Here is a 24,726-nt window from a genome sequence, read left to right as displayed (position 1 = left end):
GGCGGCGGGGCGCGGGGCGGTGGCCGGGCCCTCGCCGCGGGGCAGGACGGAGCGGGCCGCCCGGCGGAACTCCTCGCTGCGCCACGTGTAGAGCAGCGGGTTGAGGGCCGAGAGCGAGCAGAGCAGCAGCCAGCTGGCGGCCTGCAGCGCCGGCGGCGCCGGGCGCAGGAAGAAACCCAGGAGGCTCACCCAGACCAGGGGCTGGGTGCCCAGCAGGAACACGCAGCAGAGCAGCAGGACGGAGACGCTGCTGAGGCGGCGCTGGGCGCGGCGAGGCGGCGGCGGCGCGGCGGGGAAGGGCAGCTGGTGCAGCAGGTGGAAGTTGAGGACGCTGACCCGCTTGGCGCTGCCCCGCACCCGCCGCACGATGCCGAGGTAGCAGTGCAGCAGCAGCGCGGTCTGGGCCAGCACGGCCAGTGCGAGGAGCAGGGCGGTGTAGCGAGAGCTGCCGTCCGACTGGGCAGAGCCCAGGGTCCAGAGCCCCGGCAGCAGCGGGACCGGGAGCAGAGCGAGGGCCCAGGAGAGCCCGATCATGCAGCCCGTGTGTCTCCGCTGGTAGAGGGCCTGGTACACGCTGGGCAGCTTGGTGATGAGCACGTACCTGTTGAAAGCCACCAGCAGGTGCGAGGCCAGGGAGACGGTGAGGCCGAGGCCCAGGAGCCCCCCTCTGAGCAGCCGGTACTCCGCCGAGCGAAGGGAGGAAGAATTGGGGGGCAGCAGCCCCAGCACAGCCTCCTGGGGCATCCACAGGGCACACACGCTCAGGTCTGCCGCACAGCCGTTCACGATGAAGGCATTGCTGGTTGTCTGCAGCTTCTTGAAGGAGAAGACTAAATAGATGACCATCACATTGGATAAAGTTCCTGAGATAGCTAAGACTGCGTAGAGCAGCGACAGAAAGATGCGGGTCCCGGAGGAGTCCTCCCAGAGCAGCAGCAGAGGAGAGCTAGCACTCCAGGAAGAGGCGTTGGGCATCTCGCTGAATGCAGCTCAGTTTTGACTTTGCCCTGCAAATCCCATCCTTGTCTGGGCAGAAGTTCTGCTGCAGGAGTCTTCACCAAGCACACGGGAGGATGTGAAGCTGAGGGACTCTTAAGGCAGTTTTCAGTCATACAAGCTGTAAGGTTCAGAAAACGCCGTTTGCAGTAACAATCCAGAGACCAGCACTGTCCAAGGCAGGTAGGCAGCAAGAGATTCCACAGATTGTAGCYGGTGAAGGTGGGTCCATAGGGAGGCAAATGGCTGTTGGCAGACCAGAGCACGACTGAGGTTTCCGTAGCTGTGAAAACAGCAAAAGCAGCAGCACCTTGCAATCGGCAGCAGGAACGGCAGCAACTGATACAAAGCTTGCAGTTTCTCCTGTGCTACAGTACGTACACTGTATATCATTCCAGGAAGATTCAGCCCTTCCACTCTTCATGAATTATTCAGCAGATTTTCAACTTGTTAAATCAAGAAGAAGAAAAAAAAAAGAAAAAGCCAAACCCTATCATGCTCCAGAAATACTCCAACTACACAGTCTGACTCTTTTCTCCCTGCCTTACCAGGCTTCTGGTTCTAACCCGTTTAAACAACTTTCATTTGAAATAAGGTTTCAAATCAGTATCAGTCACTTMTGTCTGAAATGCAATCTATTTACTGTCCAAACTTCTCTGCTGGATACTCACTTAAACAGATTTTTTTTTCTGATCTTATTTTTGTTAAGAGAAAGCTCAGTATTCTTGCAATCATAGTTCATTTTAGAGCTAGTCTATAATAACAATATGCTTTCCAAATTTAAATCTTTCAAGCACAATAAACAGACCAATCTTTGTAARGCAGTACTTACTTGAGGAAGCTGGTTCTCAATCTAAGTATTTTACTTGTCTTCATAAACCTCAGTCTGTCCTAACCCACAGGAAATCCTGCATTGCCAGCCTGCCAGGGGTGAACACCGGTGTTGGTGAGCATACAGATAACACAGAATCAGTGCAGCATTTGAAATGGTCTCACTCCAAAATTAGTTCCTACAGAGATGAGTGACAAGTCTTGAGGTGGACTAAAAACTGGTGGCATCTCCCAGATGGAGAATAATTAGTTGTGGCATTCTCCCAGGAACTCRACCCTGCTTTACTCAGACAAGGACAAAATTCTCACCTGGACAAGACTTAGTAAGAAACTCGGTACAAGAGTTTACGTTTACTTTCAAAAGCTTTTTAGATGTGGAATGCTGATTAATTTTGTGATGAGTTYAAGAAAAAAAGCTGCTTTTACAGGTAGGTTAGATGTAGGCTACAGAAGCAAGTGATTGCAGCTTATAAGGTGTCATCTGTACCAAAGACCTTCATAAGGCRTTCTTAGGTGTTGTTAAACTCCTCATGCTAACGAATCACAATACCAAAATAATGTCATAGGAGGTAGTTATAGTTGCAATGTACATTTTTTTTTCAAGTTAAAGAAGTTAATTTGTGTGGATTAATGGATGTTGCAATACAGCACATCTTTTATTTGACAGAAAGGCTCATGTTAGCAACTGACAGAAATATTGATCCAAAGGTGGATTCGTTACAAACAGGAATATCTGTGTTCACTTTAAATTAATTAGATGGCTCATGTGCTTAAGGCTTAAGACATACCTCCSTGATTTACTTGATCAGGCCCTTAATTAACATATTTTTTGCCTGCTGCACTTTACAGTGTAGATCTAATCAAGTGTCAAACCTTTTGAGGCCTTTCATTGTTTAGCTGTCAGTAAAGAACAGTTATTATAGAAACTAAAATCCTCCTCTTTCTGCAGCACTGTAATTGAAAAATAGTCAGTTTGTAACAAGAAATAGCTCCCTAACCAAAAAGCTTCATAAAGCATACTTTAGAAAGAGATGAGTGTTTCATAAGAAGATAGCCACAAAATAATATGCCCAGTAGATGCCTTTAGATTTATTTAATCCATCCATTCATGTTTTTAAAGATCTTGTTTGACACAACTTGTTCTCCCAGAACCAGATATATTTGTATATGAAGGAACAGAAATAATAAAGTTCAAGGWCAGGTGAACACAGGATATGAAATAAATTTCAGGCTATTTCTTAAAAGTGTCAAGGTTCTAAAAGATCTCCCCAACCTTTCACTGTCCCAGAATTTTTTGTTGTTGTTAAGWAGCTGATGGTTAAAGAATATTTATGAAAAAAATTAACTTATTTATGAAAAAAAAACACCAAACCCAAGAATAAAAAAACTGTTGCACATYAGCTGGTATTTATATATTTCATCTAATAAATCAATAGAAGTCTAGAAAAACACCAAGGGAAAGATTGGTTCCTATGTACTATAAAGCTTTGAATTAGCTGTTTTTCCTGTATATCATTTACTCTAAACATCCAATCACCATCCATTATTTATCCAAATTCAGTGGCAGAAGCCTTTTGTTGTTTTTTTTTTTTTAGCTCAGACTGTCACCAGAATTTGGGCAACTTTGAAAGCATCTGCTCAATTCCTGGCCTTCCTGTTCCTTTAGAGAGGCTGTAACAGTTATGTACTGTCCATATCATCTACTGCAAGAGAAGCTGAGAGGAATATTAAGCACTGCAGATAAATAATCATGCAATGCAACAAATTTGCTGAGAATCGGCAACAGAGTTAATTGTTAGAACTATTTGTGACTAATTTTTAATTGAAGGAAGGCCAAAAACCTAAAGAAAGCTAAATTGTTTAGATTCTTATGCACAGACCCTGCTGTTGGTGGGACTAAGAAACCTGTTGCACATGAAAAAAGACAAGGTGTAATATACCTTTAGCAAGGGGCCTCACCGAGGAAGGTTTCCTCAATTCAGACACAGCTTTGAAATTACTCTATTTTAAAATATAACCCCTACATCGTAATATCAACACATTAATTAAATATTTGGCATTATACAAAGCAAATACAAGAAGGCTAGTTAGAAAGATTGGTTAAAAAAGATACCCATCATGCCAATATCCTTTTGCAATGTCATCCTACTTTTAAGTACATTACATGGTTTAGAAGAAAGAAGGTGATTTTGAAGAGCCATCTTCAATTAAAGATCAAATAATCAAAAGATCTAAGAAAAAAAACAAGAAACAAAAAAGGTGGCTTATATAGGCATTTTATTATCAATTAGATGTATGTATATATATCTACATTTCAAAATTGATCAGTATTTTATTAAGGAAAACTATTTATAACAAAGTACAAGAGAAAATTCTTTATAAGAGGTAGAATTACCATTAATCTATAATTCATATACAGTATACTGTATATACATGCACACACATGCTACTTTGTATGTGCATATGTTACATATACGCAGTTRCAAAAAAGTATTGCATGTAAATTTTATTCAGTGATTTTGATTTTTATAGCTGCTCTCAGTATTGCTTTTTAACACTATCAGTACAATTTCCCATAGCACTTTGTGATCTGATCTTTTAAAAAATGATGTAGCACTTAGCTTCAGTTATAAAGCAAATGCAGGGTATTCACAGGTCTTCAGGAACAAAGACTGACAATTCAACCATGTTTTATTTCCAAGTTTCTGTAGATATTGGAAAAAAAAAMCAGGTAACAAATCTTTTGTTTTTGTCTTGTAGATTAGTGGCAAATCAAATCCTCACCACTGCTTATATTCTTTTCTTTACTACACACTTCTGGAGTTCTGAAAATTTTCCACATGATCTTTAGTACCTCCYGGTAACACCATTTCATCCAAGTCTCATTTCTAATCACATCTGACTAAACTGTATGTTACACAGAATAAAGAGCATCTTTACTATTGACAAAAATACTCTATGATACAGGAGTTACCTTAGCCACATGGTTAACATCATCTTTAAAGGTTTATGAAGCATCCAATTCATAGATGAAAATTTAATATACTTCCAACATTTATTGTGTGTTGCTAAGGAAATTGYACACCTACTGCCAAATGTAGGTTAAAAACATGCAAGTATGCAGTGCTACCTAATTCATTGTACATTTTTACCAACTTGAGTTTGGTCTGCCTTCATTTTTGCAGCATATATTGCATAGCAAAAGTTAACATTCTACACTGAAAACAAAACATAAATCCTTTAAGACAAATTGATAAAAGTATTAATTGTACAACTGAATCATTACATAAATTACTTCTCTGTTGCAATGAAAGATGTAATTACATCACATCTCAACAAATATTTTCCCTTTATTTTTCTTTCATAGTGTTTCCTTAAGAAACATTAGCAGCTAGAAGTGGAAAGCAGATTATGCATCAAGTGCTTTTAGTTGATATTGTAGTAACAAGTTTCTCACTAGTTAGACTTCCATCATGTTACCAGAAGATCAATTAGTAAAAACGTAAATTACATTAGGCTCTAAGCAATAATGATGGACCCATAAAACAAGAAAAATCTCTTGTTCATAAAAAAATTGGTATCTTTGATAAATATGTACAAATTCTTTAAAATACACATTTTTGTAGCAAAGTAGACACTAAATTAAAATATATTCTAATTTTTACATAATTTTATATATAGTTTACCAAAATATTCTCTTAATACATATTTTAACACTGTACATGAGTTAATAAATGAAACTCATTAGAAATATATTCAAACTGTCTCAACGTAAAAAATTTAAATTTGTATATAACATGGGGTAGTAATTTCCATAAATTCAACTTCAGTGCATCTGCAGTAGTCATTAACAATAAATTTCTGCATATTAAGAAGTCTTCTCTTGGTGTRGAGGTCTTAATACATCTCGTATTGAAGTTTCCTCCTTTTAGTGAGCAGCTTCTTTTCTTCAGTTCTTTTCCATCATAAAGGACATCGATCTGAAGAGCTCAGCAGGTTTCACCAAAGCAGCAAGGCTTTAGTACTGAACATACTCAGACTGAAGGGACTGTGCAGAGAAGAAAAACAGATTAAAACTCACTGGAGAGGTTTTATTTGTACATAACACGTATTTTTCATTTAAAGAGTAGARAAAGGACAGGAAAGAGAAAAAGAAATGGAGGGGGGAACCTGAATCTCTGCATAGGTAAAGATGAATAAAATAAAAGAAATTAAAATCTGGATACAGTGAAGTCCATCCACCCTCCTCCATCTACACTTACTTTTCCAAACCAATTTCTTGTGGTTCTTAAAGAAAGTGCTACAAATGCTTTAAAATACCACTGTTACTTTAATTGAATTGTTTCCACCTATCTTGAATGAGAATCCAACTGCTACTGTAAAGAGTCAGCTTACTTCAGATGTTGATTCAGATATGATATAGAAAACATATGGTATAGCTCCTTATTGAGGAAAAAAGCTAYATCAGCAATTATGCACATGGATAAACTTATGTATGATTACCAATATCAAATGAAAAGAATATGAACCATAAATGCAAATGGTTCATCTGGATTAGTAAGAAGTCACTATAATTAAGAGAAAACCATAACCTGGTCTATTGTGTTTATTTACATTTCTGTTTCTATTGAAGCCTAAGGTTTTATTAAAAGCTGATTTATATTATCTGCTAATTTATATTATCTGCTATACGGATGTGTTCTAGAAGTAATTCTGATGAATAGTAAGTCTTATCTAAGACAACTCATCACTGTACTAGTATGGTTATAAACAAATAGCAAATAAAAAACCCTAGCTTTTTTTAAATGCATCAATTAATGAGAACTAGGGCAAACTACTTGAGACCAACATGACTCTTAAGACAGACTGGAACCTCATAGTCTTCTCTTCCATTTTCCTACATTCCCTAACTAGTCATTAYAGAAATGCTCTTTGGCATCTATAGTTAAACCTATTAGTGTAAGTGCATAATAGATTTATATATACCTTTATAGCTGAAACTAAAAWCACACAACCACTTCTTCCCCTATATTTTAAGTCTCAGTATATATTTCCGTAGTTGTCTTTTAAATGCATTTTCTCATCTTGAAGATTTGAGAGACCATCTGGATATTCTTTCCTAGGTTGAAAAAGTGCTGTCAGCATATAGATTTGAATGCCACTGACTAAAAAGGGTCTGGTTTTAGTAAAGACAAGGCAGAAGGAATAGCCCTTCATTAATGAGCACTTGAAACTTCTGCTCACTTAATGATCCTCAAAGGCTTCTCATTTTCACACGTGTATTTGAACAGCTGGAAAGATGGTTACACTTAATTAGTGCAGTATTTGAAATGGATCTATCGAAACTGAATTCCGGGCAAAGCTGATTAACAAACATAAAAAAAAAAAGTCATGAAATTTAATTATATACTCTCTCATATGTGGTACAATAAAAGATTACTTTAAGCTTGGACAGTTGGGAGATGACCAGAAACCACTGTACACTCTTAAAACCAGCAACTGTCAGTTACAAAGAACTGTAAACACCAGCCTTTCACTCAGCAGATAGTAGTAAGCAGGAATTCTACATCATGATTTTAATAAGGAACCAAACCATAATTAAAGATTGTAAAGTTTAAACTGTAATTCCTAAAATTTTTAGTAATCCAAGTTACAAAAATATGGGAAAAAATTAAGGAAACATATTAAAAAAACCCCACCAAATATCCAGCAGCATATATTGTTTGGAAACAGGATAGCATGTTTTGGTTTTATTACACATGGGGCATGCAGAGTTTATTTACTTTCAAATGGAGAAATGTGTTTTTCAGTGTGTTCCCACCCTCATCCTAACTSTACTTCACATTGCAATGCTTCCTTCCCAATGTTTCAAAGACTTTCCCGAATAAAGGGCAATAATTACATCTAAACAGCATTTTTTCCRGATTAAACTATGTGACTTCACATAAATTTCTATTACTAAAAACATGGTGATAGCTGTAACAACTGAACTATTATAAAGTATACAGGCTCACATTTGWGTCTGATAAATTTAAATATAGCAGGAGAAGCTTGTTGTTTTGCGTTTTTTTTTTCATTTTCAGAGAAGCAATTTGTTCTCTTAAATCTCTTCACCTGTCTTAAGAGATTGAATGTTTGAATGTTTCAAAGCCTATAATTGAGATTTTTTTTGTTTTTTCTTTTAAATCTTTTGAGGAGTTTTCTATTTTAAAATTTACATTTGCCATGACTCAAAGTATGGCCTGTGCTTCTGAAAGCTTTATTAAAAACAAAAAACCTCAATCCACTTTTACAAGTCATATGCTGGATTTAACAAAATCTTATTTGAAATAGAGGTAAAAATAGAAGGAAAAAACCCAAAGAAAATTTACTCCTGAACAGCAATGATGAGAATATGAAATCAGTTAATGGAAAAGAACTCTTAATGTATACTCCTACAGGGGTCCCATGCCATGTCAAGCTTGGTATTTTACACCCAAGTATCAGACATTTAAACAAAGAACTAAGAATTAGATAGTTTCACTACACTTAAGGATATCTAATGAAATTTATGCTGAGACAACTGCTTAGGTCACTTTCATTTTTCTTCTTCAAAAGGAGGCACAGAAGGCCTCCTGGAGGAGAAAATAACCACTAGATGCACCTGGTGACGAGAACTGCATTTRCAGACATGTCAGCCTGAATTCACTCTCAAGACAGAATAACCCTAGAGCATTTGGGGCTACTTTTTAGGATTTGAACATGCACTTTCCCCAGGTAATTGCAAAAATGTAATTTAAGTGTTTTGAATTATGCATCAACTCTCCCAAAATATTGTTGCAATAGRACTGCTGCTGCAAGCAAGAACTACTGTGAATACACAAGACTCACTAAACTAACTCAGGATGCATCAGAGAAAATGCACACACTTGAAGCGATCCTGTGAGTCTGCTAAATTTACAYATCAGCAAGTTGCACTGGAGTGTTTGTCTGTTTTGTGCAAAGCCTGTGCCATCTTTATTAATGGTAAGCTCTTATGAAGTAAAACTATGCTACAGGTAAAGATGATGTATATAAATTTAAAACACTGCTAGCACTTCTCAGTTTTTTTGAAATGTTTCCATCTTGCCAGTTTCCATGACAGCTATAGAAGCAAAAGGTGACTCATCTTAAGACTACCCAGCTACATATTCTCCAATCAAAATACATTTTAAAGAGGGRTATTTGGATTCAGAACTATTGTCAGAACAAAGCAAAAATCTTACAGCAGTACTTTAAATGCGATTATACTTGAAGAGACTAATTTTGTGAATTGCAACTGTAAGAGATTCTGTTTAATYAAAACATGCATTTTGTGAAATTTGCAAATAAAATATTTATTTTGTTTGACTAGAAYAGCAAGTTTTCTGTCCTTTGAAAATCAAGCTTTTCTTCTAGATTATCACCATAAACACGATAAAGTGGATTATAAGGCTGCACTGATGAAGGACAAAAACSATTAGAGAAAATACATGACTGACAATAGTCATAGTCATGGGGTCTTTTTTTATTCTTTTGTTAACTGGGATGTGGGACAGCAGTATTAATGCTGTTACATTGCACAACAGGTAAAAAAAAAAGATTAGTGAATAACTTTCTCTTTCCTGCTGGGGGAAAAACTCACTAATGAGTTTAGTGAACATAAATTAGAATTGAAAAATTACTGTCCTAACAATCTCAAAATGCTCCTGAACCACTTGCGTTGAAAAAAGGTAAGAGAGATAAAGCATAAAAGTGCCTGCATGATTACAGTTGGGTAGTTGGATATCTAACTCGGGGAGGGGAAATTTTGGCAATAAAGAGAAAGGGAATTAGTCAGTACCATTCAAGAGTCCTCTGATGAGCTAAGTGAACAAACAAAGCAGCAGTACATGTAATAGACTTCTGTCAGGTACATCACCTGATGTGCTCCAATTAGAAAGAAGAGCAGTGGAACACAAACACTGCAACAAGCCTAGGCTTGGCTGTCACGACTTTCAAGTGATTTCAGCATCTAAAGCAGTGAAGTGGAAATGATTAAACAGAATTCTGTTTTTGACAGAATTCTGCCAGAACTGCTACTAAGGCTTGATACTACTCCATATGTTGCTCATGAGCTTCAGACCTCAGGTAAGTGCCACCAAAAGCGAAACAGCTGGATATCAGATGAAGTGGTAAGAAAACACCATCTTCCTTGGCTGGTTAACCAGTCCCATTTAGAAGGGGGAGGGGGAGGAGAAAAAAACTCAACCAACTAAATAAAAAGAAAAGAGATGATGCTTTTCCACAGAGTTCCACATGAAATAAAAAACCCCAAACCAAGCCAAAAAACCTTGGGAATGCAGGACATGGGACTCAAATACAAGAAACAGAAGTCAGTATTGTCAGTGGTAAGAAGTCCTTTTTTTTTTGCCCTCCCCCCTCAGCTTCCAGTGTATCACAGTTAAAGAAGATAAAACAAACCATGGATTTATAACAAGCAGGACAGCACTGAATAGCAGGTTTCTGGACCAGAAAGATTTTCAAAAACTACAATAGCTGAGCACTTTCCAAAAGGGTCTTTGAGCCAACTTAGCTTATCAAAAGAAAATCAAGTTGAGATGACTAGAGTAAGATATCTCCATGACAAGAAAATAAGAACTAAGGGCTGTAACAGTGACATAATAAAGTGATATAGAAAGCTTCGCATTGAAAGTGAAATAGTGACTGTGTTCAGTCAGTGCAACTAATCTTACTGAACAATTATATTGTCCTCAAAGTAAGCCATCTGTATTAGCCAGTGAGATGCTCACTACCAAAGAGCATTCCAAGATTAAATGATCCAAAAATCTACTCTTGTCTTAAACCTCTGGACATCACAGTAACTACATTCAGTCAAGTATGAATAAAATGGATAGGACTTTAGTGTACTCCTCTCTGACTGTGATAGATGCACAGGGCTATGTGGCAGATGTAGATACAAATGCATTAATCAGAACATATCGGAAAAACATTTCAAACAGGAACACTTCTTAACCATTATTATAYTGAAAAAGTATCACTTCATAGGTAAATCAGAAACTTGCACTTTCCTACGTAGACTCTGCATGGCATGACTCTTGCAAAGAAATGCTGCTTCTCACATCACAGCACATAATATATCAAATAGAGTATTTTTAGCTCACCTCAGTCTTCAGAGAAGACTGGAGATAGAATCTCATTTAAACACTTTGCTGCATTTGATTGTGCATAACCTCTGCTCCTCAAGAGCAAGCAATATCAAACCCTTATMTACTTCCATGCATTTCAAAATCATTTAGATAGAAAGAAAATTAAAGATGTTCTTAAAACGGGAGAACCATGCATTTTAGAAAAGTATTTTTTCTTTAAAAATGTTTTCCCTTGAACGTGTAACTTAATACTGCCTTAATGTTTCATCCAAATAAACATTTTAAGTCCCTTAACAGTTCTACTTCAAAGAGACAACAATTAATTCCCTTCTTCCCTGCAATGCACAGAGCTGTAAGTGCCCCTCTGCTGTCAACATGGCTATTTCACCTGTTCCTGAATTGCTCCTTTCCTCTTCCTCAACCTACACAGTAACTATTCCTTGCTGTTCCCTCTTTTCCTGAGGCATCCTTATCCAAGAAAGAAAGGCATGCCACAATACTGGAAGAGACAGCTACATTGTAAACCACCCCCTCTCCCCACATAGATTTGGGGAATTTTTGTGTCAATGCCAATTATGTTGAACCTCAAGGGTTTATGAGATTAAAGAGAAACACAGCACTGTACTAGCATTTTGTAAATATCTAGGCATAAAAAGGAAATAAAGTCTCCCCAATACTTAATTTCCTGTCCTATGCTTATGGAACTAGCCTATTAACTTGGCTTTCATTGTAAAAAATAATTTGTAGCATTAAGTTACAGCAACTACCTCTCCAAAGGAGATGACAGTTCTTAGTTTTTAAGATGTTGTACTTACAATCAGTCTTTTAAGCTGCTCGAGGAAACAGGCTTACTACTTCTATAATGCTTGATACTATCATTTGGTGCTCTTGCAAATTTTGGCCTACTGTGAATGATGCCAGCTTATTTTCATGACTAAATCACATTACAATTACAAGGAGTTTGTTCCCCTTAGGGTGCTGCATGTAGCTTTACATGCACATTCTTCATGCATAATATGTAGCTGTAAGTAGAATATGGGGAAAAAAACTTTAAGAAATGCTGCTGGCAGAATATAATTTACAAAAGAAACAAGTGAAAAGAACGGGAATGGGTTGACTCTCCAAAGAATTATTGTTCAGTACATTAAATATCAGACAATATTGAAAGTGAGACATGAAAAAAATTAAACCAGCCAATTAACCATTAATTATTTAGGAAAGTGATTATTCTCAATCACTGTTGGTATACTTAATATATATTGTATTTCCAGTGTACTTCAACAGCAGCCAAGGACCAAATTTCTGTAAGCATGTTGGATTAAAGACGGTTTTAGGATAACACCTAAAAAGGACAACTTTCCAGAGCAATCAGAATGCACAAACRAATAAAAGACACATCAATGTGTCTCAAAACAAATGTTTCTGGCTTGCTAYACAGCTTTTCACATCCCTCCTCTTCTCTATGTTCTCTTGTTCTAGAACTTGTTTAATCATAGAAAAACTGGTTTGGTTTCTATATCCCACTTGAAAAAATCTCAATTACATATAGTTATTTCAATCCCATGTAGAAGGGAAAAAAGTCAAAGATGTGAAGATGTGGTGATATTCAAGAACTCCCTTGCAAACAACCTACTACTGCTGTTTAAATTAAAGTTTAAACTCAATTTTAAACTCAATGCAGAACAGTGATTCTAAGATCATGGAACATTAACATTTATTTCCAGATAAGATGAAGTGGGTAAGAAGCTAAATGTATTTTTTAAACAAGAAGTCTGAAAGCATCAAGTATTTTGAAGAGCTGCTTTCAGGGCAAGCAGATTCTACCAGAGAAGGAAGTATCCACTGAGTAAGAGAATTAAGAACCATGTTCCCTCAACTAACTTCAYTTTCAATGTTCTTTCTATACAGATCAGGCTTCAGTCACACACACAATTTAATTCCACAATGAAACAATAGGAATTTATTTCCTACTGTCATCTATCCTCACAAAGTGCAATTCATACTCCCAAGCTACAAACATGTGGCTTGTGAACTGTAAGTGGTGCCACATCCGAGCTTTAACAAGAGGGTAGGTCCTCCACTTCTGCAGGAAAAAGAGAACACAACCCATGAACGATCTTTTTCAGGACATCCTAGTTACATGCAATGTATGCTTTTAGTTGTCTTAAGGCAGACTCACCACACTCAAAAGCACAWGCAAGTGTAACACCAAAACTTTCTTTATACTAAAACAATTTATCAGTGTAAAGAAACAGAAGAGAGATGTAAAATATTCTGAAGTTAATTTTACATAAAGCCAATTTGATTTTCACCCAGTTAAAAAAAAAAATCATGTCAGTACTACTCAACAGAGGCTGACAGGTTCAATTTATTGTAGACAAAAGTCTATTAAAAACAGTGTACTACTTTTTATAATTAGTATGCTATCAAAGCTTTGGAAACCAGTATTTTAAATTTGTTTTAGATTTATAGTAGTAGATATGTTTATTTTTTCCCWAGAATAGATGAAGCTATTTCTGATTTTGTAACTGAAGTTTCTTTAGTCTCTCTTCTCTGCATATTGTATAGAAGCACTKTCAAGTTGCATTAGTTTATCTGTACATCCTCTTTACACAGACTTTTATACAGAAAAAGAGCACAAAACAAGCCCAAGGCAGCAAAGCTGTTGAGGAACGAAAGCTGCAATGTGAGACCATCAGAAATATTGTGCCCTATAATACTTTTCACATTCGGTGTCAGAAAAGGAGGACTAGGTTTCAAGTCAAGAGCACTAATTACTCAAAGAAGCCCTACCTTCAAGTATGTTCTACCTTCTGTTTACTATGATACATACAAAGGCTTCTGCAAATCTGTACTGCCTGAAGACGAAGATACATAATTAACTTACAGACTGCATTATGGATAATTGGAAATAAAATCCAACAGTAGGAAGGCCCATAAAAAAAGATATCGAAAAAGGTGGTAAGGTTCAGGAGTGATTTATTTTCATGAAGCTTCCACATACTAAATGCTTAGAAGAGATGGAAAAAAAGCAGCTGAAGTGATAGATAACAGACAAAGGTGTTGTTCAGAAACATTAGAGGAAGTTGGAGAATTATGCCAAGTTACGACTTTTTTTTTTTGGTAACGGTTTTGCTCACAGAAGCAAGGAAGAAGAGCATCAGTCAGCTGCCTGAAAGTGCTGTTGTGACTATGACTTACAGAAATCGACTCTGGGATCGAGCTGGAGGAGTTGTAAGGCCCATAAAGGAAGGTTGGTGCGTACTCATCTGTCACGGCGCTGGGAAAACTGTTTTGGCTGCTCAGGTTGTTGCCACTACTGCTGTTTCTGTTGTATAAGTTGTTGTTCAGTTCATGGTTTTTTCTGTGTGGCAGCTGCAAGCTGCTATTCAGGTGACTGGAGATATGGCTTACAGAAAAACCTGTCCTAGAGGACGATGATGTCAGTTTGCTCTCATCATCATCTGAAGCAGCATACAGGTTCCCTAGAGAACTGGCTAGTCTGGAGTTTATGGAAACGCTGAATGGGAAACACATAATTCAGAAGACATTAGGTGAATAAAACAGACCATTCTGAAATAATCTGTGTTTGCACACAGGTTCATTTTCTAGCTCCAAGTAATGAAAAGCAGAATTCCTTGTCAGGACTTCCCAAGTTTTGCTTACTCAAGCACTACACCAAGCCAGCTTTCACTTGTCAAACCATGCACACATGCAGGAGGTTGTGTTAAACGGCAGCATCTGAACTGAAGTACTTTGTGTACATGGATCAGTTTAAGAATTCCTCTTCTGTTTCTTGAAATCAATTTTGTGATACAAGCCTTCAAAGTAACTAAGAAGTAATATGATAAAATTTGAGTATAAAAATAGGGTGTCCTGAAATATCTCAAGTTGGTTACTGTCTTCAGGTAAATATTTGTGCACATAGTTATTAAAAAYGCATCAGCTGTTCTAGGTTTCATTTAATATATATAATTACTTAGGAAAATAGTAATAATGGAAATAAATAGTAATAATCAAGGGTTCATTAAAATTATATTAATTACCACTCAGTATTCTGAGAGTAATAGTATGTAGACTTGTGGGAATACCTGCAAAACATCTAGAACTGAGATATGTGAAAAGAAACCAAACCAACCCATTAGAACAACACAATACTGTTTCTGGCGACACAAACTCAATAAAACTCTCAGACCAGTAGAATGGATTTTGTATTTTGTTTGTTTTTTAAATCTGCAGGTAACTAAAATTTGGCTAGCAGAACAGCAAATCACTTTGTAAGTAAATTTAAGTCTTCTTATAATCAAGGATGGGAAGCACTTCATAGACTGCAGATAGCTGACAACTACTGTAGTATACAGTAAGAATCTGTACCAAAATGAGAAGAAGAAAAAAACCTTTTAAGGTTAGAGCCTGAGGACAGGGAAAATCTGCTTATTCTTTCTGCAGATGGTGAAGTAACTGCCATCACTCTGGAAGCCTTCAGAGGAGATATGGATCCTTCTGTGCTACCTGAAGTATTCAGTCTAAAAAGGAGTGCAGAGTTCCAGTGAGAAGCAAGATTTTATAATTAAAACATACATCACAAATACATACTATCCTTCAGTACATAGACTGGTATTTTAAAAAGTGTGAATACTCAAGTCTGATAACTCAGCAGCAAAAAATTCAAGTYTGACTGTTTCAATATCTTTTTAAAACAACTCTCCCAATATCCCACTCCAAGAATTTCCCCTGCTGCACCTTATTAAAATTACAGGCTACYTTTCACCTATATAGTTTATGAAGGCCAAGTGTCCATTTTTTACAGCTTTATTATAAACTTTATCATCAATTTTAGGATTTTAAATGCAATTCTGAGTAAGAGTACATTTTGAGCTTATAAAGTATGAATAGAAAAGAAAAACTGTAGCTTTCATGACATCATCATCTTTTTCAAACACACATTTTCACAAAGTTGCACAGAACATACACCTCTTTCTAGGATGGGATYATTAATGACAAAATTCTTCATGAGTTGATAATGGACTGTTATGTATGCTACACTGGACTACTCAAAAATGTTAATATGGCTGTCCATATTAATTAATAAAAAAAAAATTAATTTTCTCCTCCCTTGACCATGGGCTATAACAATCAGACCTTAAAGGATGAAAAAACTTGGGAACAGATCTCCCAACTACAAGCACGAAAGAAATGATATTGAGCRGTTTTAATCGCACACCAAGGAAGGGTAAAACACTCATTTCCAATGGCAGCCATCTGCAGTAATCCAACTCAAAAATTCAGGTTACAAAACTGAAAAAAATGTGCTCTTTTCAGTATTGATGCTTGATAATKATACAAATTTTGTCTTACATATTGCATTTTAGATTCAATGGGGTAAGGTATGCAATTTCAAAAAGTTTGCCTACTTATTCTCAGCAATCTGAAATTGCAAATCAACTGATGTGATAATTATGATACAAAACACTGAAACTTAAGACCCTTGTAAAGCGACAGACATTTAGAATTARAATTTTAAATTCAATACCTGAAGGGTTGTGATATTGACCTGGTGTGCAGTTTCATGTCTTGCAGCCTAAAGAAACAAAAGCAGCAATCTTTATCCCAGGATAAAAAGCCTTTCCCCTCTGCCAAATCATATCCGTGTGTCTCAGGCTGGCTTAAAATACAAGAATMAGAGTGAGAACTATTGACAATCATAATCTTAATTTACAGTTAAAGAACAAAAAGACACTTTATTTTCACAGTTCATGTTTTTACTGGTTCGKAAAAATTATAAATTTATATAAGGAGAACAGAAAAGTAATCATAGAAAAACAACTAAGTTCGACAAGGAATATTTTGTTCAAGTCCTAAGTTTTAAAATGCTAGATATAAATTTGATGTTTTTGAAGCATTTTTTACATTATCTTTTACTGCTACACAGTAAGAAGGTATCCTGAGCAGGGAGACAGTGGGGAAAAAAAGAGAGAAGAAAAAGATTAACAGACCACATCAGCAACTAATAAATACATACCTGAAGAAATTGCCACCACAGAAGGTGGTACAGGCAGTACCACTGCCTTAAATAAGATCATATACTTTCCACACAGATCTGATAGCCTGGACTGAATTAAAAATTGCAAATGACTTCAGAATGGTTTAATTACCTCCGAGCTCCAGTTGTTGAGGAAGGCCGTCTCAGACTTTTTAAGGCATTAAGCTTATCTCCCTGTGTCATGCCATTCTGAGCTTCCACATCAGCTTTGTCTTCAAAATCATTCTGGGAAAGACAAAAGTATGCAACCAAGGGCATCATCAAATCCTAGGAGCAGTGTAGTTTCAAAGTACTGAACCTTGTACTTTGAAACCAAGTACTGTACCTTGACAAAGACTAGAATCCAGAAGGCTGATACACCACCTTCTGCAGACATGGCACTACTCTTTGTAGAGTTATAGTATCCTAAATGTGTCTGTACAAACAGTCACATATAAGCTTTGCAGAATCTGACCTCAGTCAGTTCAGGATGCTCAAGCCTAATGCCAGCATTTATTTACTTCAAGSAAGTCTGTTTTTATAGAACGTGAACTTTCTCCATAACTGTTTTTAAAATTGTCAGCAACRTGCAAGGGAAGCAGTAACACACAAGTTTGTTACACACAACATGAGGAAGAAATTTGAATAAAGCTGTGTGTCCTGCAAGCGGTGCTAAAAATCAACTTTACTAAATTACCAGATAAAAGAATCAACACTTATACACTCCTGCATTACTAGTTAAAAACTTAGAATAAGCACATTTTTTGTTTTCAGGAGGAAARCTGACTTTGTTTTCTTTCATTTTCAAAAATACCCCAACACCCCAAGAGAATGACTTGAAATATTGCAAACATTTGAAAGCCTGCATTATTACCTATAACAGTTTTAAATATTACTTGATCTTTCTTCTTTTTTAAGTAGAGATCTGTACTACTTATGACCTATAATAAAGTTAATCTGAGAAAAAGCAATCTATAAGCCTAAAAAAGCCAAAAATCTACAAGTTATCTATAGCTAGTTATTAAAAGCTCAGCTTCAAGTCTGCTTGAAATTTTTCTGAGGAACACTTACCTCCTTGTACTGATTCAAGTCTTGGGCTTTATTCAGACTATCACTGATGGAAATGTCATTCAAGCCACAAAGAACTCTGTTAATGTTCTCATCAACTCCTTGCTGTTTCTGCTTTGATCGGAAGAAATCTCCCTCTCGCCATAACATTGCTTGGTTCCTTTAGGATACAAAAGCAAAGCCATTCATCTCAACAAATTTGCATGCACATAAAAAAACATATGAAAACACACTACGCTTACAGAYTGCCAACATTTGAATCTTCCGTATGTCTTCCTCTGAAAAAAATTTACATGTCTATCACAAAAAAAATATTACTTAAAAACAACAACCAAAAAACCCCAGAATCACCAAACAAGGCTATAGGTGTCCCAAAAATATTACAATTACTAAAACTTCAATTTACCAAATCCTTCTGGGGAAGGATTACCTGCTACCTTTCTTATAATTTAGCTCTATTGTGCAAGTAATTTTTAAGAGAGTATCATCCAAGCATCAGCACTGTCTGAAGAAGTGCCTCTATTGAACATCTGTGATTTCTGCAAGTTTGGGATCTGCAGTATTTTGAATAATGCCAAGCCATTTCTCCAACAAAGGAGTGTCCCTTTAGTTGCACTGGAAAATAAATAACAACCCTGATTTTGCTCAATTTCTCTTATCAATTACAGCAATACCTCTTTCTCTCCAATATMCTATGGATTTCAAGATGCAAGGTTGGTGCATCTTTTGCTGTATTTGCACAGTATCTAGCAGAGCTGATGAATTCTTTCTTTCCTACCTGGAGTGAATTTCCTTAAACTGYTCTTTTTCCAATAATAGTGAAAATGACCCCAAGTATATACCATCATGCCATTAGCTTAAATGTATCAGCATAACCACTGTAATAATAAATGCACAATACAGAGACCACTGTGGCAATAAACTTACTGTCTACATCATAGTCACTCATTTCCAGACAGAATCAGATATGAAGCTGTACTAAAACCATACATTTGTTTGGCTACAACTATTACCTCCAAATCAGAAATGTTTCATATATTATGCTAAGTAATCTGATGGAGATCATAAGCTGTCTACTAAGTACTTATTTATTATTTAGTTACAATAAAGAAAAAGCATACAAATTATACCACTTTAAGATGAATTTTAGGTTTCATACATTATAAAGTATTTAAAGACTATCCTTTCRATGCTAATATTTTAATATATCCTATTTGTTGATTTAATCTTTTGTCCACATCTGTCCACTTCCAACACATTTGTCTAACCCCAAATTCCCCACAACAGAAATACACAGTCTTGAGGCCCTTTAAGGGGACAAAAGGCATAGAACTCCAGAGAAGGTGATTGCTTCCAAGTAARTCAGATTTCAATCCTGTTTTAACTAAACTTCAACATACTGAACAGGCAAAAGCATACAAATGTCAGTAGATAAATTAGATCTTATACACAGTGGAAGATGGATAAGGACGTGGAGAAGCAAAGAAGATACATATATATATATATATATACATATACATACTCTTCCAGGAAGTGTTGCTGGGGTCCTATAATAGAGCCTGGGCGACATATTCTTATCCAAGCAATGGCTTCTGCGTGTGTGAACTTGTAGTGCTTCATTATGTAACAGGCAATCAGCGTTCCTGTTCTCCCCAGGCCAGCTACAGAAACACAAAGATCAACAGTCACATATGAAGTAATCAACATTACATAATCATCAAATAAAAGTATGGGATATAAGATGGATATAACKTCCATGAAATGTTATTCACCATCTTAGTATTTGAAGAAAGAATTTCTGATTAAGTATCCCACTTACCACATAATTCAATTTCAATGTTGTAGCTATAGGAACAAATACTTCATACTTACAAAAAGTTAGTGTTTAAAAAAACACCTACAACAGCAATCACTCATGGCACTTGAACAATTCTACTCTAAATTTTGTTTAAACAAAGACCAGTATTTTAAAAGAACCTGTGATCAAGCTGGATTTCAAATTTCTATTTATAATACCAGTAAAAAACCATCAAAGTACCATTGAGAGGCCAACACATGTACCTAAAAATCATGGTGCAAATACATGTCACATAACAATAAAGAGCATCTTCTGAGCCAGTGGCTTTTTCTTTTTGAATCAATTTTGTTGTGAAACTAACATAAAAATATTCACTGCTATTTGTATGAAGAGCAATGAATATTGACCAGCATATAGATGCCAACAGCATAAAATAATTTAACCAGATTTTAATGCTGGAATTTCTGGGTTCTGGCCACAGTAACAACTTGTTGACAAATAAACCTATTTATCTTTGATATGCATTATTTATTATTCATGGGAAAACTATGAATAGCATTATTCTTGCTTCTGATCAGGGAAGACATTCGTCTCCACAATGTCCTTACACAACTCTAAACATAAATMAAGCTGAACCCTTAAAAGCCTTTGTTAAACCCTCTTGACTAAGCATGTTTTTGTATTTTCTGGCTGGTTTGCTGAATTAGGCTGGTCTGAAATGCTGGCATCACAATAACTCACATCAACTTGAAATGTGGAATTCATACTCCACAGAAAAATGCAAAACATTCAAAAAGCACAAAGAAAACCTTTTAGTGTTTTGCATTTCCTAGCCTATTATCATAATGCTGTGAAAGCATAATGCAAAAAAGAAATCTGCATTGACTAAATATCAAGTTTTCAAGTCATATTAAAAAAACACAGAACAACGAACAAAGATTGTCAGTTACTGCAAGTAACAGTGTGGGATGTAAGGACTAAATATACAGAGGAAAATAACAAATATTTGGCATATRTTTAGTCAAATACCATAAAGCATAATCACTCTCACAATCTGAAAGTGTTCTTAAATGTTGTATTTCTGGGATAAACTCCGGATTTACACTAAATCTGAACTCAGTCTGAGAAATGAGTAAGTGCACATACCTTTACAATGTACAGCGATGGCACCATCAGCATTTTCACAGATGTTTAGGAACCTCTGAACTATACTGTCACTTGGTGTGCTGCCATCTATGAAGAACAGGTCATAATGCTCAAAACCAGCGTCAGTAAAGCGTTTTGCCTCATAAATTTTTTTGTTTAGTCTTATGATTGATGTGACATTATGCTTCTTGAAATAGGGAAAGTAGGCTTCAGGTGCATGAAGAGGATAACCTATAAAAAAAATAAAGCCACAATCATTTAATGCCATAGGTTCATGAGGTTCAAAATCCAACTTGAAAAAATTGCCCCTGAAACCTTTTCTGAATGATAAACATGCTAACACTAAAAATGCTTTAATACTTTATTCAGAATTGACGTGTTAAGTGACATAAAAAATTGTCCAGAAATGCTAATGAAGATCATTTTTATTTAAAAAAGTATTAGGAGAAAAAAGTTACAACACAGTCTATGTGAAACATTGTACTGTCTCCCATCAAGCCCCCATTCATCTCTGCAAGGAGGATTTATACAAAAAGCTAGTGACTTATATGAATTCAGCATGTCAGAAYAGCTGTTTATCTACAGTCAAGCTGCAGATCAAAGAATAAAAGCATGCTTGAAGAGGAAACACTGTTTATGAGGAAAATAAGAATGCTTACATATATTATGGACAAGAGAAACAGCCAAAGGATAAACTGCAGTATCAAAAATATTCTTGTCCTACTGTGAAGTAAGAAGGCTTTATTGCCTTGATTCTCTTGATTAACACAGTCTTCTATGTTTTATGCAACTCACCTTTAATTCGGCATACTTAATTGTAGCAGGTGCCAGGTCCCAGGACAAACTAAAGGAACCTGAGTTTCTCAGGCACTTTGTCACAGGATGAAAGTCACTGACTGTTARAATAATTGAAATTCTTCTGGCAAAGTAGAATTCCAAAGCTTTTTGAATTAAGTTCTAAGATCATCTATAAAATGCTCGCTGGATGAACATTACTGAAGATTAAAACTGATCTTTAMACCTCCCCTATCTTCTGCTCATTTGCTTGGAAGGTTTGATGATGGAAATGATCACAGAATAGCATTAAAACATACACCATACCATTTTCAAGTTTGCTTTTTGGGTGTGGTCCACTAAAAGCCAGAAATTTTCCTGGAATAATCCAGTTGAAGTCACCATTTTCCACTCGCTACAAAAATTTCAGAAGAGAAAAACATTTTAGCATCCGTATATACAAGGTAAAAAAAAACTACTCAAGATTTTATTTTACTCTTTATGAAGTTCTCGCTCCATTAAAACAAAACACTTCAAATGTAATTAGCTAGCTTAAGTATATGGGACAAATTAACYGTAAAATGCTTCGCAGATGTGTATTAATAAAGTGAAATGTAAACAAAATTTACTAAAGTTTTCCAATAAAAGCAGAGAGATCCTTTATGTAAGATATTTCTCCTTTAGAGGATCCAGTGTTTTATGACACCTATTAATAACTGACAAACACCACCATTCTTCTGTTTTAATCAAAAACTATGGAAAACTGCTTCTTCATAGGGCACTAGTTAAAAAACCCAATTCAAGAAAACAAAAACCAATTAGCCTTCAAAAGAATTATTCTTTCYCAGTAGAAACTGAAATGTACATATTGGCATAAGCTCTGATGAGCCAGTAATCACAGAAGGAAAGTGCAAATCAAATAAAGAGACTAAATTTTAAAAMCTTTCGAACAATGAAATTGTGCATTTCTTGCTCCCTTTTAAATGAAAACCTAAAAAGGCTCTTCAAATTCTGTCACTGCTGAAAATGAAAGCTTCTTAGGAAACACATAAYATGAACTGTAGTTCAAAACTGCCTTCTTTTCTCTCTTTAATTGAAGACTGCTCATTCCTCATTTGGCAGTGCAGTTATTCTCAGCATGACTTTTAAGGACATGGCACTCAGTTCAGCTGCATTATTAAGCTGGTGTTTTTAGCTCTCAGCTCATCAAAACACCCTAATGAGTGAAAGGTTCTGATAATGGACATCACTGTAATCAATTCACCAACTGTTTGCTTAGCTAAGCCCATTAGGCTTGCTCCCAATGTCCCTGCASAATGGAAACTCCTGGAAGTTAACCAGGTTGCATAAGGACTAGAGAACCAACCTTGGTGCCAAGTCAGGACCCCTRCCCCCATTTGTATCACACACTGCCAGCTCCACACTGCAGCACCTCTACTCCCTTTAGGGAGTCCTGTTCAGTAAAATATTTTCATATTTGTATCACCAGTCTTATTTGTGGATTGAGGTCTTCATAGTTACAGGGTTATGGCAAAAATGTTTTAATCAATATTAACTACAGAAATGTATGTACATGTGTGTGTATACATATGCTTGACACTACATGCAAACACCATTATTATTAAAAAACCCAAAAAACTTCAGTAATTTACTTCCAACAAAAGGGGAATTAGCTGCCTTGATAACACAGTAAGATGAAAGAACTATAAAAGAGAAATAAAATTTCATTTTAATCTGCTCCATTTAAGTTGTATGCAACTTTTGTCTACAAAACCACACATTTGAAGACCTAACATAGCAAAAACCTGTAACATTTAAAGTTTTTGAAATATAGCACAGGACATCACTAAACATAAAGCTGATCACAATGTGTAAAAAAAAAAGACATACTAAAAAATGGACAAAAAATTAAAGATGATTCCAAGTGTTTGCTTCTTAAACTCAGTAAGCAGCATATTATAAACATCATTCACATTTATGTACTTTTCCCAAACTAAAATAATGTTAAGCCTTAAACAAAATAATGGGATCGCTTTAGTCAATTATTTTAAAACTCTTTTTCAAGCAGACTAATGTCTACCATAGACACAGATTCCTAAGAATTCCTAACTACCATTTGTTTTCACAACAAGCTTTTTCTTTTTGACTAAGCAAAAAAGCAGCAATCTCTTACTTTAAATTTTAGTTCCTGTTYGTTTAATTTCAGTAATTCAGCAAAGGCTATACCAATTTCTCAACCTAAYCATTATGGGACATTACAGGATACAGAAATCCCTCTACAAATGCTTTCAAGTTTAGTGAAATAGGCAGTTTTGGGTTACAGGCTGCCTAGTGCAAACATCTACTGTACAGATGTGCTGTCAATTAACGTCTTCCACTGTTGATTCCTCTTCTGATTTCACTTTTTTGAACACTTATAAAGCATTTAAGTATGTATTTGAAATACATACAACTAAAGGAAAACTTAAGATTTTCAAACTAATCAACTTTATTCTCATTACTTCCAAGTTTTCAGAAAATTGCAACAGAGGGGAAAAGACTAAGGGAAGAATACTGGCTACAGAAGTTTGGTAATAGTTTAATTTATATTCAAATATTCTGTACACTTCTAGTTTATATACCTTTCTCCTTAATGTCCAATAAACTCCACAATTGTCAGAGACTTCAGGGAAAACCCTTTCCCTTCCTTGAAGTGAGACATGGTAGGCAAAGACCATTCAAGTATTCTGGACCAGATGTATGTACACCTTCTGTGACTGAGATTCCCTCTGCWCACAGCCCAGTGCACAGGTGGGCTGGCACATTTTAAAGCTTCTCTAAAGCAATGTAGCTTGASATAACTTTCTACTACCAGCAGATAAAGATCTGCATGTTACAAAGTTCTAGAAACATCTAGAGTCAACCAGAGTATCTATACTAAGGTTGTAAGAAAATTGGGAGAACAA

At 36.1% G+C, this 24,726-nt stretch overlaps 2 protein-coding genes across 2 annotated transcripts in view; both read right to left on the bottom strand.

The window, feature by feature from the left end:
- The window catches only part of GPR88 (G protein-coupled receptor 88), a 1,265-nt gene extending 290 nt beyond the window's left edge, over nt 1-975 (bottom strand). Inside the window, exon 1 of the mRNA XM_057364226.1 lies at nt 12-975. Within this exon, the coding sequence (XP_057220209.1) occupies nt 12-975 (964 nt within the window). The remainder of the gene's footprint in view (nt 1-11) is intronic.
- Nucleotides 976-4,092: 3,117 nt separating this feature from the next.
- Nucleotides 4,093-24,726, bottom strand: part of CDC14A (cell division cycle 14A) — a 48,469-nt gene continuing 27,835 nt past the window's right edge. The window contains exons 8-16 of the mRNA XM_057364304.1: nt 22,109-22,196; nt 21,008-21,238; nt 19,586-19,724; nt 18,067-18,223; nt 17,129-17,241; nt 16,507-16,554; nt 15,371-15,499; nt 14,175-14,493; nt 4,093-5,875 (exon numbers count right to left, since the gene is read on the bottom strand). Of these exons, the coding sequence (XP_057220287.1) occupies nt 5,846-5,875; nt 14,175-14,493; nt 15,371-15,499; nt 16,507-16,554; nt 17,129-17,241; nt 18,067-18,223; nt 19,586-19,724; nt 21,008-21,238; nt 22,109-22,196 (1,254 nt within the window). The 3' untranslated portion in view covers nt 4,093-5,845. The remainder of the gene's footprint in view (nt 5,876-14,174; nt 14,494-15,370; nt 15,500-16,506; nt 16,555-17,128; nt 17,242-18,066; nt 18,224-19,585; nt 19,725-21,007; nt 21,239-22,108; nt 22,197-24,726) is intronic.

Source organism: Malurus melanocephalus, unplaced genomic scaffold, assembly GCF_030028575.1.
Source record: "Malurus melanocephalus ecotype Western Australia unplaced genomic scaffold, MMel_1.1 scaffold_37, whole genome shotgun sequence".
Classification (NCBI taxonomy): Eukaryota; Metazoa; Chordata; class Aves; order Passeriformes; family Maluridae; genus Malurus; species Malurus melanocephalus.
Note: the sequence above shows the minus strand (reverse complement) of the source record. Positions and strands in the feature narration are given on the sequence as shown.